Below are 16,402 nucleotides of genomic sequence, written 5' to 3'. Positions count from 1 at the left end.
GGTTCGCTCACCCACTCACTCACTCACTCATTTATTCATTCATGCATGCATTCATTCATTCCTCACATATGTTTTAACATTTATCCTGCTTCCCAAGCTGTAATGTAGTGAAGAAAATGGACAAATAAGCACAATCAGTGTGATCACTGCTCCAGGAGCACTTCTAAGTCAGCCTGAGATGTGTCAGGAAATGCTTCCCAGAGCAGAGGATGTCTCAGCTGAGTGTTGGCAGATAACTAGTAATAGCCAGACAGAGAAGTGGGGAATGTATTGCGGGCAGAGGGACAGTGTGCTCAAAGGCTCAGCCATGAGAAGAGCATGTGGCCCAGCCAGGAAACAGAAAGATGTTCTCATGTCGGAAGTGCTGAGTTCACCCGGAAGTGGGGTGGGACCAGAGTTTTGAGAGATGGCAGGTGCTCCTGAGCTAGTCGAGTAGTCTGGGGTTTTATTCTGAAGACAATGAGGAATCTAAGGAGGGAACTAACCTGATCAAGTTCTCATTTGTATTTACATCTGTTGGCTGATGGCCTTCAGGGAGGCTTAGGTGGAGGAGCATCGAATAGGAGTCTGAAGGTGTGGTCAGATTCTTTTCTTCTGACTTTTATTCTAATCAGCCATGTTGTCTTTGGGATGACAGTTAAGTTTGGGCTAGACCAGTAGATCTCAGTCACCTCCTGGGGACATGTGATGATATCTGGAGACATTCTTGGTTGACACACTGGGGTTGGGGGTACTACTGGCATCTAGTAGGTACAGGCAAACATGTACCTGCTAAACATCCTACAATTCACAGGACAAACCCTCCCCCCCACCTCAAAACCCAGAATAACAGCCCAAAGTGTGATTAGTGCCTGGGCTAGATCCTTGCTTCTCCAAGTGCAGTCTGTGGACAGCAGCGCTGGCATTCCCTGGGACTGTGTTAGAAATGCAGAATCTCGGGTCCCAGACCCGCTATATCCGACTCTGCAGGTTAACCAGCTCCCCAGGTAATGGGAGAAGTGCTTCTTGAGGTGAGCCCTAGAGCTCATCCCCTTTTGGTGGCCCTGGATGCCAAGGATCTATGAAAAGGGTGGGTGGGGAATGTCATTCTCACATGTAGACCTGCTTACTGTGACGTTTGTCCCCAGGGGCATTTCAATCGCGTGCTGGGGATCCATGACACGTGTGGCATACACTACACCTTCGGCTTGCCTGGTCTGCTTGGAGGGATCGCCTGCATCATGCGGTTGATGAGCTACTGGACCGAGAACCCCTTGTGAGTCTCCTGGCTCGCCCCCATTGTGCCCCCACCTAACTCAGGAGCCACGGCTGCAGTGTGTGCGTTCAGGCCCAGGCCCTCAGCAGGCCACAGGGAAGATTTGCTGGCCAGTGTATCCAGAAATTCTGCCCCGCCCCTAACTTGTGTGGCATCGTCACCTCTCCAGGCCACTTCTTTCCACAGGGGCAGCTTAGGTGCCAGGCAAAGGCAAAGCCCCCTACCCACAAAAGCAGACAGAGCAGGGGGCAGTCAGGCCCAAGGCAGCTGAGTCCATTTTTCAAACTCTGATGGTGCAGGTCCAGGTGAAGAGTGTGCCATTAAGTCAGACTGGTCCTGACCTTTTACTAGCTGGGCATGCTACCTAACTTCTCTGAGCTTCTGCCACCCAACTGTAAAGGAAGATAACGATAATACGAGGGGCTGCCAGAGGCCAGGCGCCATGTGCTTAAGAGGATTTAATGGGCTAATGTAGGAAAATGCTAGGCACTCTCCCAAGCGTTGGCAAAAGATTCAAAATCATTAGAAAAATTGTGTGGGCCAAATTCTGCTCATGGGCTGCTAACCTGGAACATCTGGACTACTTATCCTTCTGGATCACAAATTCTGTGGTTCTGTGGCTGTCCTAGTGCAGCGGTTCTCAACAGTATCAGCATCCCCTGGGAACTGGTTATTCTAATTCCAATGCAAACTCTAATCTCAGGGGCATCACTTGTGAAGTATATGATTGTCCAACACTATGCTGTACTCCTAAAACTAATACAAAATAACATTGACTGTAAACTGTAATTGAAAAATAAATTTTAAATTAAAAAAAAAAAAGGAAATGCAAATTCTAGCCTACCCAGACCTACTCGATTAGGAATGTGGGGTAGGGCTCAGCAGTCTTTGTTTTAACAAGCCCTCCGGGTGATTCTCATGTAAGCCTGAGGTTGAGAACGATTGGCCTAGAGAAAATAAAGAGTCAACCAATGGCATGCTGGTAAAGGAGTAACAACCAGCCTGTCACCTTGCAAGTCAACTCTCATCAGTAAGAGACAGCTGAGGACCAAGAAGTTGTTCTTTGTCTTCTGCAGGAACCCAGTAAAGGAAAGGGCACAGTGAGAGCAGTGACTGCTCTTAGGCGGCCGTGGGTCCACTGGAACTAAAGGGCACAGGCTTCAGGGACTGATAGACCAACATCATATTTAGCAATTGTGTGACCTTAGGCATAGTACTCAATCAAACTCTTTAAAAAAAATTTTTTTTTTTTTATTAAGTGAGAGGCAAGAAGGCAGAGACAGACTCCCACATGCACCCAACCGGGATCTAGCCCCTACCAGTAAATGCTCTGCTGGTCTGGGCCACTGCTCATTGCTCAGCAACTGAGCTATTTTAGCACCTGAAGCGAGACCATGGAGCCATCCTCAGTGCCCAGGGCCAACTTTGCTTGAACCATTCAAGCATGGCTGCCGGAAGAGAAGAGAGAGAGATGGGGGGAGGCAGGGGAGAATCAGATGGTTGCTTTTCCTGCCCTGACCAGGAATTGAACCTGGGACTTCCACATGCCAGACCAACACTCTACCACTGAGCCAACCGGCCAGAGCCTCAATCAAACTCTTTTTTTTTTTTTTGTATTTTTCTGAAGTTGGAAACGGGGAGGCAGACAGACTCCCGCATGTGCCTGACTGGGATCCACCCGGCATACCCACCAGGGGGCGATGCTCTGCCCATCTGGGGCGTTGCTCTGTTGCAACCAGAGCTATTCTAGCACCCGAGGCAGAGGCCATGGAGCCATCCCCTGCCCGGGCCAACTTTGCTCCAATGGAGCCTTGGCTGCAGGAGGGGAAGAGAGAGACAGAGAGGAAGGAGAGGGAGAGGGGTGGAGAAGCAGATGGGCGCCTCTCCTGTGTGCCCTGGCCGGGAATCGAACTGGGACTCTTGCACACCAGGCCGACACTCTACCACTGAGCCAACTGGCTAGGACCTCAAACTCTTTTTAAGTCTCAGTTTTCTATCTATAAAATGGGATGATAAGATCTACATTCCAGGACTGCTGTGAAGATTCAGCAACATATAATAATTAAAGCACTCAGAACAGTGCTTTGTGTAAACACCTAACAGTGGCCCCTTTCTTTATGATTATTGATGCTGCTGCTTCCATCAGAGAGGCATCTGGAGAAAGAACTGAGCTGGTAGTCAGAATACTTAATGTGGCCCTGGCCGGTTGGCTCAGCGGTAGAGCGTTGGCCTGGTGCGCGGGGGAACCCGGGTTCGATTCCTGGCCAGGGCACATAGGAGAAGCGCCCATTTGCTTCTCCACCCCCCCTTCCTTCCTCTCTGTCTCTCTCTTCCCCTCCCGCAGCCAAGGCTCCATTGGAGCAAAGATGGCCCGGGCGCTGGGGATGGCTCCTTGGCCTCTGCCCCAGGTGCTAGAGTGGCTCTGGTCGCGGCAGAGCGATGCCCTGGAGGGGCAGAGCATCGCCCCCTGGTGGGCAGAGCGTCGCCCCCTGGTGGGCAGAGCATCGCCCCTGGTGGGCGTGCCGGGTGGATCCCGGTCGGGCGCATGCGGGAGTCTGTCTGACTGTCTCTCCCCGTTTCCAGCTTCAGAAAGAAAGAAAGAAAAAAAAAAGAATACTTCATGTGAAATGGGGATCAGCTACTTTATTAGCGTGGTGTCATTGGGCAAGTCAGTTGACTTGTATTCATTCCACAATGTTTGCCAATTTCCTGTTCAGATGCACGGATGTGAATGAGTCAGATGCTGTGCTCTGAGCTGGGATGGAGTGTTTTTCACAAACTGTGGGATTTTAAGAGGTGTGAGGACACATTAAAGAACATAGAATCACGGAGTGCCCCGGCTCTTCTTCCATTCTCATTCTGGCTTTTGATTGTGTCAAGGAGAAAGTCTCCCCTTGGTGCTGAGTGCCTTTGCACCCTTCGGACAGGTGCTGACACCTGTGGACATCTCCGGCTTGAATGACAGCAGAGGAAGTCTCTGGCTGAGAGACTTGCCCAGGCTGCCACATCTCGGAGAGATTCTAGCTACATTTTGTTTTCATTGTATCTTTTTATAGTTATCTCTTATTTCTCTTCTACTTAAGTTAGTGACACAAAGTTTTCTTTTACATACATTTATGTTTTTTTAAGTCTATTTAAAGAAAAATATTTTTTAAAATAGTACATATTTCTGGAATGTGAATATGGCCAGGTTTGTGAAAGTAACCCTCAAATGTTGAACTCTGGGAAAGACCTGGCCAGCCTTTGTGGGTAGACAGACCTGCCTGGTTTGAATCCCAAGAACCACCATTCCAAGCTGTGATATTAGAACACTTGGTACTTGGTTCATATTCCTAACCTGGACCTCCCCATTTGTGAAATACCTTGCTCACAGGGTGGCTGTGAGGATTGTGTGAAATCAGATGGTGAAGCATCGAGCCGAAGGCCTGGCACAGGGGAGCCCACCCGGTGTGGGGACTGTTGCATGGTGATTCTCACTTCATCCATTTCTGCTCTCAGATGGCGTCAGGATAGAGTGAATTGTGGGTTGGCAGTCAGCAGATTTGGATTTAGCTTCTATTCAGCCACCTAATATTACTTGAAAAAACTAATTTTGTAGTACACCTTACAACCAGAAAAGTGCTAATATCATAAAGGCGTCACTTGGAACTTTCTGACACGTCCATATAACCAGCACCCGGAACTCCTTCGTGTCCTATCCCAGGGTAGCCACTAACTTGACTTCTGACAGCGTTGATCTGTTTTGCCTGTTTTCATCCTTTATACACATGGAATCATATGGGAAGTCTGTGCCCTTGTGTGTCTGGCTTCCTTAACTCAACATGGTAATTGTGAGATTCACCCATGTTGTTGAGTATCTCTGTAAAGTGTTCGTTTTCATTGGGGTATAGTGTTGAGTTGGGTTTGGGTTTAATTTATAAAGTTACATGGAGAGGTCAATGCCACTGAAAGGCAAATGTTCCTCACAGTTCCCCTAGACATGAGAGGCACAGCACACCACACTGGGCCACATGTAGGGACCAGGTAGCAGAGAGAGAGGGGAACTGAGACTATGCCTTCAGGAAGATAGTGCTGGGGGAATAATGAGGTGGGGACAGCCCCTCTTGGGCAGGAAGTGAAAACACATGTTAAAGCTTGTGGTTGGGGGGTTGTAATAGGAGTTTTATACTCCCACGAAAGCTGACTCACATGAGAGAGAGGTAAACAACTTGCTTGGCCTATTAGTTTGGCCTTGTGATAAATGAGTAGGCAAATTACAGAGTCTTAGAAAACACAGTTAAAAGTAAGTGTTTCGTTGTGTGTAAACAGCACAATTTATTGACCCATTATTGATATCCATTTAGGTAGTTTCTAGTTTGGAGCTATTATGAACATTCTAGTGTTGCTGCTGTAAACACTTTAATGCTTTTGGGTGCACACACAGATACACTTCTAATGAACATATACATACCCAGAAGTGGAATTCTTGGATAATACAGTGTTCATACATCCACTTTAGTGGATACTACCAGTATCCACAATATAGATTGTGGTTTGCCCCAATCTATACAGGGCAGTACCCTTTACCCCATAAATTCTCTAACACGCCGTATTTTCCTCCTTTTACATGTCAGCCATGTAGCCATCAAACTTATTGTTTAAACTTTAATTTCCCTGATGACTAAGTGAAGCACTTTCCATATGCTTTTAGGACATTTGAGTATTTTTTTCTTTTGAAATGTCTGTTTGTGTTCTTTTGCCCATTTTTCTATTGTCATTTGGTCTTTTCCTTATTGATTTGTCAGAATTCTTTATTTGTTCTGGATATAGATCCTCTGTCAGATATATGGGTTGTAAATGCCTTCTTATACTTTGTGGGTTATTTTTCACTTTCTTAATGGTGTCTTTTGATGAACAGTTCTTAATTTTAATATAGTCCAATTTATCATTATTCCCTTTATGTTTAGTTCTTGTATGTCCTGTTCAAGAAGCCTTCACCTGCTGCAAGGTCATGTAAATGCCCTCTTAGGTGCACTTAATTGTTTAAAGGGAAGTCCTGGATTGTCTTGAAGGAGAACAAGCAGGGAAGTATGTTCGAGGGGGATGGGCAGGGGAGATGGATCTGAGAGCCAAACTGTACCCTTCCTTGACTTGATAGAAATAAATCCTTCATCTTCAATTGCTCAAGGAGGAAACTCCAGGCTCTGAGAGGTTAAGTGACTTTCCCACAACTAGTGACAGAATTGAGACTTAAACTTGGTTTTTCTAACTCCCGGTCTAGTTCATTACCCATGGGATCTGAGGATTAAAGTAAGCCAAAGAGGATCATGGAAACCCTTGCATCCCTCCTCCATATCTGCATGGCTTCGTGGGAAACGACAGGAGGTGGTACCACCAGGAAGAGGCACTTTCTCCTGACGGCTCTTCCTGCCAGTGTCACTACTCATGCAAACAGGGCTGTTTATCCCCATGACTTCTGCAGCTTGATACCTGAATGTGACCACCTTTGTTTTGTCATTTCTAGGATCATCTACAGTGTGCTTTTAGACACTGGAAAACTCAGCTTGTCCATGGCTGTGGGTATGGTATCGGGTCTCCTGACAGGTTAGTGTGAGATCACCCTTCCTCCACTGCATCTGCCCCATGGCTGCATGTGTACGAGCCCCCACCTCCTCAGTTCCAGCCAAATGAGGGCTCAAACTTTGATTAACAGGCTCAAACTTTGATTAACAAACAGACAAACAAACATACAAACAGAATCACATCATTTCAAAATTGGAAAGACCCTGAGAGGTCACCTGCAATATGTGTGGACTCTGAGGGCCAGGGAAACCAAGAGACTTTCCTGAGGTTATAAGTAGCAGATGAGAGGTGTGGTAGGTTCCTAGATAAAGCACACTGGTATGTTAGAAGTGAAAGCAGAGCCTGACCAGGCAGTGGCACAGTGGATAGAGCGTCAGCCTGGGACACAGAGGACCCAGGTTCAAAACCCCAAGGTCACCGGCTTCAGCATGGGCTCATTCAGCTTGAGTGCAGGCTCACCAGCTTGAGTGCGGGGTCGCTGGCTTGAGCCTGAGATCATAGACATGACCCCATGGTCACTGGCTTGAGCTCAAGATTGCTGGCTTGAGCAAGGGGTCACTCGGTCCGCTGTAGCCCCCCTGGTCAAGGCACATATGAGGGAGCAATCAATGAAAAACTATCTTCTTTGGATGAAGGTCCGGCTTGACTCTCAGCTTTGGCATATCTCCTGGAGCCACCCACTCCTTTCTTTGCTTCATATTGATGTATAGGCACCATTTCTCATCTCCCGTGACGATTCGGTACAAAAAGCGCTGTTTATGACCACGTGTTGCTTGATGGCAGGCGAGATGCTGAGAAACAATTTGAAGGCGACTTTCTTTGTTTTTTTTCGTTGAGCTCGTGAGGCACCCAGGCTCCCAGTTTTTCGGTAAATCCCATTGAATGAAGGTGATTGAGAATTGTTTTATGATCGCAGTTCATTTTTTCCGCCAATTCACGACTGGTTTGGCAACCGTTCTCCTTCAAAAGTGATTTGAGACGTTCTTCATTGAATTCAGAAGGCCTTCCGCTGCGGGACGTGTCATCGACATCAAAGTCGCCATTTTTGAACTTTGCAAACCATTTCCGTGCTGTAGACTCGCCTATGACACCTTCTCCATACTTGTCGCAAATGTCCTGGGCTGCTTTGGCAGCTTTTTGACCTCAATGAAAAGCAAAGAAGAGCAGGTGTCGAAAATGTTGATTTTTGCCTCCTGGGTATTCCATTTCTAAGCCTCAAAACTAATAAAAAATTAAATAACTAAAAAATACAATTAACATAGTTTTGTAGAGCAGAAAGAGTTTTATCGAATGAATACTTACCCTTTGCCAAACAGCAAACAAATCGTTGTAAAATAAAAGAAAATATTAAAACACTACGAACTTATTCCCTAACCCAATAAGTTGCTGCAATGAAAAATGGATTCTTCTCATCTCTCTCCCTTCCTGTCTGTCTGTCTCTATCTGTCCCTCTCTGTGTCTTTTCCGCTAAAGAAAAAAAAAAGTGAAAGCAAAGATCCTCACAGAGGAAAAGAAATTCTTAAAATCAGACACCAGAACATAGGAAACTCGGGCTGCTGGAGGGTAGGTCAATAACACTCAACAGCCACGTCCTTTCTCTGTGTTACCTAGCAATTTCATAAGTGGATGTTCCTAGCAATGGTTCTGATTTATTTAAAAGTCTAAATGTGTTCAGTGATGACTCATAACACAAGAAAAAATACAATATAGATTTATGGATTTAGATGGATTTTCATTAGTGATGAGTAAGCCTCCGCTATCTGGAAAATTCATGTCGGTGATAGAGATCATTTCTGAGTAATTCTGGCTAAATGAGGTGTGCTAATTGCACCTTACCTGCCAACATCAATTAAAGGCATGCACGACAAAAGGAAAATATGGATATGCACGTGCCTACTCTTATTAATCTTACTATTGAATACATTGAGACTGTTCATCATTAAAAATACACAGATAAGCCCTGGCCAGGGGGTTCAGTTTGGTTGAGCATCATCCTGATATGCCTAGGTTGCCATTTGATCCCCAGTCAGAGCACGTGAGAGTCAACCAGTGAATGTGTAGATAAATGGAAGCAGCTCAATGTTTCTCTTTCTCTCAAATCTTTTTTTTAATATGCATATAACTTTTTTCTTATTTTTTTAATTCATTTTTAGAGAAAGAGAGAAGGGTAGAGGAGCAGAAAACAACTCCCATATGTGCCTTGACCAGGCATGCCCAGGGTTTTAAACCATCGACCTCAGTGTTCCATCCAGGTTGACGCTTTAACCACTGCACCACCACACGCCTCTCTCTCAAATCTAAAATAGAAAATTTAAAAATACACAGATAAGCCCTGGATGGATAGCTTGGTTCGTTAGAGCATCATCTGGAAATGCAGAGGTTGGCAGTTTGATCCCTGGTCAGGGCACAAATAGGAACAGATCAATGTTCCTGTCTCTCTCTCCCCCTTTCTCTCTCTCTAAAATCATTAACAACACACAGATAAATCAGTGAATGGCATTTTCCTGCTTCATGTGAAAGGCAAGCCCTCACTTCATATATACTGGAAAATACGGCAGACTGCACAGCTGGGGAATTGCATGGGGCCAAGCTTTCTGGGCAGAGGCTGGACAGGTGAAAGGAACAGGCACAAAAGCAAATTATTATAAATTGCTTTCCTAACTACACATGTGGAACCTTCAGCTGCAGTTGGCTGTAGTTTATGGAGCTACAAGGACCCCTTCTTTGAGTTGCTCTCCATGGTAGCACTGGTGTTTTTAAACAGATAAGCCAGGGGTCCCCAAACTTTTTACACAGGGGGCCAGTTCACTGTCCCTCAGACTGTTGGAGGGCCAGACTATAAAAAAAACTATGAACAAATCCCTATGCACACTGCACATATCTTATTTTAAAGTAAAAAACCAAAACGGGAACAAATACAATATTTAAAATAAAGAACAAGTATATTTAAATCAACAAACTGACCAGTATTTCAATGGGAACTATGGGCCTCTCACTGACCACCAATGAAAGAGGTGCCCCTTTGGAAGTGCAGCGGGGGCGGCCCGCAGGCTGTACTTTGGGGACTCCTGAGATAAGCTTTTCAGTGGGCATGGTAGCGCTGGCATTTTAAAATAGATAAGCTTTTCAGTTTGGGCACTCTCTGACAGGGCTGTTCTGTTCCATCTCAGGAAGCGTGTCAGATCCATAGTTTTCCTATACCTCTCAGTATAATCTAAATCTTTCGGAAATAATTGTTCTTGCCAGTTCCTATTAAAAGGTGCCTATAGAATTACAGTATGTACATCAATTTGTCTGTCTCCTGCTTGTGGGGGGGGGGGAAGGATTTCTGTTGAGATACCATAGGTGACGTATAATATTTTGATTAATTTTGAGATAAGTGCTATGCTCCAAAATGTTTAATATTTAATTATGAATTTAAACAGGTTTGCTCTTAAAACTCAAAATATGGAGAGCACCTCCTGAGGCTAAATATTTTGATGACCAAGCTTTCTGGGAGGTAAGTTGTTTTTTTCTAACCTATTAATGTCATTGATTTCGAGTGAATGAACTTAAAATATCTGGACATATTGGTTAATTTGGTCTTTATGAGAGTAAAATAAAAACATGAAAAGTAAGAGCAAGGAAGGAGAAGCAAATCCATGGTGTGCCGGCATGTGTGTGCATGTGTGTGCATACAGACGAGTGTGTGTGTGTGTGTGTGTCGTAATAGTAGTATAATAGTAGTAATAGTAGTATAATAGTAGTAGCAATAGTAGTATAATAGTAGTAGTAATAGTAGTATAATAGTAGTAGTAAGGTGGGGAGGTGGTAAATGTCACCATTTCCCTGATGCCTCAAAGTCATTGAGGGACAGGGACAAGAACTGTCTCTGGCCACACTTCTCTCCACCTGCAGTAATCAAATGGAACAAATAGTTTGACATGAAGGTGACAGAATCCTGCAGAGCAAGAGCCAGAAGGACCGCAGGGGCCAGCAAATCTAATACCCTCATTTGACAGATGCTCAGAGTAGAGCCGGGACTGACAAGTTCTCACAGTGATTGAGTGGCAGAGCTGAATCTGAAACAACTCTTGATAAATTATAGCTTTCTGGAGTCAAAAACCCTTGTAGGACATTCTGGAGTCATTTAGCCAAGGGACACAGAGCTTGAACAAGTCACCTGCTACTGAGAGTCTCTGTGTTACACTGTAGCATTTGTTGTCATGCCTGGGCTAGACACTGTCACCTCACTGCCCTCCTCCCTTTCACCTACACTCATAGTTCACTCTGATGTACGTCACCTTAGGTAATCTTCCCACTGAAGCTGAGGCTGGCTGGGCAAGCAGGGATCAATATTGCCTGTTGGTACAAATGGAAAGTTGGGGCCGACAGAAATCAGACTAATGCCCGCCATCATACTTTGTGAGTGGCAGAGACTAGACCAGGAACCAGGCCTGCAGCGTCCCAGGCCAACCTTTTCTGCACCCGCACACTGATGTACCGATCACTAAAGGCACAGGGAACCAGCTCTATTGTGGGCCTTGACATTTGTGTCCATAGGGGGAAAGCAGAGAACCTGCAGAGAGAACCTGCCTCTTCCTCCTCCTTCATCTCCTTTCTCTTCTTCAAATAGCTTTGTGGAGATATGATTGGCAATGAACTACACATATTTAAAGTCTACAATTTGATACATTTAAATGTATTTTACACTAATCAAAACCATCCCCACAATAGAAATAAAAAACATACCTCAAGACCAAACATTTCCTCCTGCCTCTTTAGACCTACTCCCTTCCTCCTCCACCCCATCCCATCCCCAGGCAACCACTGACCTGCTTTCCATCACTATAGACTAGTAGTTTGCATTGTTTATAAATTTATATAAATGGAACTACATGGTATACTCTTCTTCTGGCTTCTTTTACTCAGCATTATTCTGAGTCATCTGTGTTGTTGTGTGTAACCTGCCTCATTTGCTTCTCTCTACAGCCATTGGCTCTTGGCTTTTCCCAGCAACCAGTCTCTTCAAATGCCCTGCAAATGTTTTTACCCTCTTAGCAGAGGCAGGGTAATCTAGTGAAAGGACTCAGAAAACTGGTTTAACGCACTCATTCATTCCATAAGTATTTATTCAGCAGCTAGTATATATACCAAGCATGCTACTGATTGATCAGGGATACCACAATCAGAACAAAGATCTAGCTCAGTTACTTGAGTTGCAATAAATATTAGCAGAGTAAGTGAAGGAAATCTGAGGAACCCCACCTAACACTAGGCACTGCAGCAGCCAGTGGTGTACCAGGAATGAGAAGTCCTGGATTCCAGTAACCATTCTGTAAGATATCATGTAGGCAAGTTCTTCAACCTCTCTCACTGGTGAAATAAGAATAGTAATCTTTGTTCTCACTGAGTTGTTTAAAGATCAAATGAGATCATAATGTCTGTAACTACATTCCGTAAAATGCAAACCACCACGTGAATGTGAAAGTTTATTGCTAGGTGGTTCGCCAACCATGAAAGAATGTATAAGCATAATAGCACTCAGGGTTTTTTTTTGTAAGCTGTTTACAATTTTGTGCTAGGTGCTTTTTTAACATTAACTGATTTTGTCTTTGCAACAACCCTGCACAAAGGTATGTGTTCCTATCTTAAAGATGAGGAGTAACTTGACCAAATGACAGAGGTAGTAAATGGAACAGGATGAATTTGAATCAGTCTCTATTTGGCTCCAAGGACACAGCTTGTGTAAGTGTGTGTGTGTAAGCATGTGTGTGTGTATATGTGGTGGCAGCCACCAGAGAACATTTCTCCCACTTGTCTTCTGATTTACTTTCTGACAGGTGAGTTACCATTTATTCAGCAGTATAACATTTACAGCTTGTACTTGAAAAGCCAAATATCTATTAAAGAGGAAAGAATTTAAAACTTCCTAAACTGCCTGACCTGGTGGTGGCGCAATGGATAGAGCGTCGGACTGGGATGCAGAAGGACCCAGGTTCAAGACCCCAAGGTCGCCAGCTTGAGTGTGGGCTCATCTGGTTTGAGCGAGGCTCATGAGCTTGGACCCAGGGTCGCTGGCTCCAGCAAGGGGTTACTTGGTCTGCTGAAGGCCCGCGGTCAAGGCACATGTGAGAAAGCAATCAATGAACAACTAGGGTGTTGCAACGCGCAATGAAAAACTAATGATTGATGCTTCTCATCTCTCTCCATTCCTGTCTGTCTGTCCCTGTCTATCCCTCTCTCTGACTCACTCTCTGTCTCTGTAAAAAATAAATAAATAAATAAATAAATAAATAAATAAATAAAATAAACAAACAAACAAACAAAAAAAAAACCTTCCTAAACTTCCAAATTATCCAGGGGTGATTTTTATTTTTGTAAACCATCCAGAAATACATTTTAAACATTATTAAATGCCCTTATTGTATTTTATAGAACCAGACTGCAGGAGGTTGGAAGGGACACACCGATCCCTGGTGGTCCAGGCCGTGCCTGGCACTTGCTAGGTGGGGCACCCATCTCATCCTTGGATGGTTCTAGTAAGATGCTCGTCATTATTTATTAATTCCATGAAGTGTATTACCTAATATCTGAGAGAGCCCTTATGTGAAGAGCTGGAGAGACAAAACTATATAAATTATAGTTCCAGGCCTCGAGGAGCTGCATATACTAATCCTCCATCTTCCTGTAGATTACAGCGATCCTAACCCACAAACTGACTTACAGAAATTCAGTTTATAACACTTTTTCATTTGCTTTCATTAAGAGAATAAATTGCTTCCTTCAACTTTTTACTTCAACTTAATAAACTATGGATTTTATTTCTTGCTTTCCAAAGCACAAAAACCCACTGATGTCCACTTATTAAAATTAATCCCACACAGTTAACCTTTCTGAAGAAAGGAACTTTTTTGCAAGTCTACCATGGATAAGCCCTTGTTTCTGAGAACAGTGAGTGGGTATAAGGCTTTAATCCACTTTGAAGGACTGGACCTTTATATGTGCACTGCTCTATCTACTAAGTACTAAAAGAGTGATCCTGGTCGTAGCTGCTGGAAGAATTAGACGAGGGAGAGGTCCTGAGTTTGGGGAGGTCAGGGAGAACAGAACTCGGAGTTGTGTTGGGTTTGGCCAAGTGACAGGAGGTGAAAGGTATTGCGAGGGGAAAGTTGAGAGTAAGAACAGGAGAGGCAGGAAGCCACCTAGCACAGCAGAGTGGGTGGCGAGAAGGATGAAAAATGGGCTGGAGTTCCTTGAAGTATCTTTCAGGCAACCAGAAGCTCCCAAAGGTTTCCGTGGGGGAAATGATGCAATAAAATGAATGTTCTGGAGTTGAGTAGAATGATATGGAGGATGGATTCTGAAATGGCCACAGTGTGCTGAAGATCCTCTACTGGCTTCTGAATAAGTGTTTGCAGTTTCTTTTTAAAATAGTTTTGTTGCCAAGAAATATAAACACCCCCACTGATTTGGCACGAAATGTAAAAAACATGACAAAATGTATTAAGAATGTCTCCTGCTGTTTTATGCAAAAGTCTCAACAGTGAGTCTTGTCACACTGATAGCCCTGCTTCTGATTGAAAATAAATGTCCTAGACGCACAGTAAGGGTCCAACAAATGCTTGTTCAACCAAAATGCAGAGAGCTCACTCTTAACGAAAGTAGGAAAACAGATGAGGAGCCTGCTGGTGACTTCTCCCCTCTTGGAGAGGCCCAGTACAGAGCCTTGCTCTAGGAGGCAGATCTGAATTCTAGTCTTAGCTCACCCCAGGTAGGCTGGTGCCCTCAGCCTAGTTGCTGTACTTCTCTGGGGCTCAGTTTCTTCATTTTAAATATGAAATAAAATTCTACATTTTGAACCCTGGCTGGTTGGCTAGAGCTGGGCATGTGGACGTCCAGGTTCAATTTCTGGTCAGGGCACACAGGAGAAGCAACCATCTGCTTCTCCACTCCTCCCTGTCTTCCTTCTCTCTCTCCTCCTGCCGCAGCCATGACTCAATTGATTTGAGCAGGTTGGCCCCTGGGCAATGAGGATGGCTCGGAGCCTCCAACTGAGGGGCTAAAAATAGCTTGGTTGCTGAGTGATGGAGCAACACCCCAGACGAGCAGAGCATAATCCCATAGCAGGCTTGCTGGGCAGATCTTGGCCGGGTGCATGTGGGAGTCTTGTCTCTCTGCCTCCCCTCCTCTCACTGAATAAAAAATAATAATAAAAGTTAAAGTTCGCCCTGGCCGGTTGGCTCAGTGGTAGAGCATCGGCCTGGCGTGCGTAGGATCCGGGTTCGATTCTAGGCCAGGGCACATAGGAGAAGCGCCCATTTGCTTCTCCACCCCTGCCCCTTTCCTCTCTGTCTCTCTCTTCCCCTCCCGCAGCCAAGGCTCCATTGTAGCAAAGATGGCCCGGGCGCTGGGGATGGCTCCTTGGCCTCTGCCCCAGGCGCTAGAGTGGCTCTGGTCGCGGCAGAGCGACGCCCCGGAGGGGCAGAGCATTGCCCCCTGGTAGGCAGAACGTCGCCCCTGGTGGGCGTGCCGGGTGGATCCCGGTTGGGCGCATGCGGGAGTCTGACTGTCTCTCCCCATTTCCAGCTTCAGAAAAATACACACACACACCAAAAAAAAAAAAAAAAGTTAAAGTTCTACATTCTGGATTCAGACAGATGTGGGTTCTGCAACCTCTAGCTCTGATCTCTCAGAGGTTCAGACTCCCCATTTCTGAAATGGAGATAATAATAATAGTAATGTCTCTCAATAGGTTGTAGTAAGGATTTGAAGGAGATACTTTGTGTGAAATGTTAGCACACTGATCCATAGAAAACATCAGTTAGCTACTCTTGGTGCCAATACAAGAATTCTGTTTTCCAAGCTGCTCCATGAACAGTGATGTTGTAATTATGCACAAGACCTCAAGTATGTTCATCTTGCAGAAGACCCAAAGGGGGACTAAGAACGAATGCTCTTCAAACACTTAGAAAACTATCATGTAGAAGAGAAAAAAAAATTTTTTTCTATGCTTCTCCAAAGAATGCCCCTAGGCCCAGTAGATAATGCAATGTAAATTCTTAACAATTTGAACTGTCTGCAAAATGGAATGAGCTCCTTTAGATGGTAGTGAGTCCACTGTCACCAGAGGTGTCCAAATAAAGCTAGATGGTTATTTAGCAATGATCTATATAAAGACCTTTATGAAATGAGCTCTAGCTTCCAATTCATCTTTTATGAAAAGCTTCTAAGGGCAGTGATGAGACATTTTGGCCAATATACATTTCAAAAAATCAAGCCAGAATCAATATGTGTATACATTTTAAGAGTAGAAGAATTCATCTGTAAAAAAAATGTTTGCTTTGCTTTTACAGTTTCCTCATTTGGCTGCTGGATTTTAAGCAAAAACATCCAAGAAAAACAAGGCCTGTTCCGAAACAAGTTTCCTTTTGCTGTTGCTCACATTTTTTTTGGCATGTGACAAACACTTGTTACTGCAGTCTCCTTATGTACAACGAAACAAGGTCAGAGATAGATTTGATATTAAAAATAAAAGATTAAAAACTTATTTAAGTGGTCATTTCATAATAATTTTCAATAAATGCTTGGTTTCGTTAAAAATGA

General features: G+C 44.5%; 1 protein-coding gene across 1 annotated transcript in view; it reads left to right on the top strand.

The window, feature by feature from the left end:
• Positions 1-16,346, top strand: part of RHCE (Rh blood group CcEe antigens) — a 51,997-nt gene extending 35,651 nt beyond the window's left edge. Inside the window, exons 7-10 of the mRNA XM_066375491.1 lie at positions 1,128-1,255; positions 6,759-6,838; positions 10,243-10,316; positions 16,153-16,346. Of these exons, the coding sequence (XP_066231588.1) occupies positions 1,128-1,255; positions 6,759-6,838; positions 10,243-10,316; positions 16,153-16,179 (309 nt within the window). The 3' untranslated portion in view covers positions 16,180-16,346. The remainder of the gene's footprint in view (positions 1-1,127; positions 1,256-6,758; positions 6,839-10,242; positions 10,317-16,152) is intronic.
• The last annotated feature ends 56 nt before the right edge of the window (positions 16,347-16,402 follow it).

This window comes from Saccopteryx leptura, chromosome 3, assembly GCF_036850995.1.
Source record: "Saccopteryx leptura isolate mSacLep1 chromosome 3, mSacLep1_pri_phased_curated, whole genome shotgun sequence".
In the NCBI taxonomy this organism is placed as follows: Eukaryota; Metazoa; Chordata; class Mammalia; order Chiroptera; family Emballonuridae; genus Saccopteryx; species Saccopteryx leptura.
This window is presented reverse-complemented; position numbering and strand designations above follow the sequence as displayed.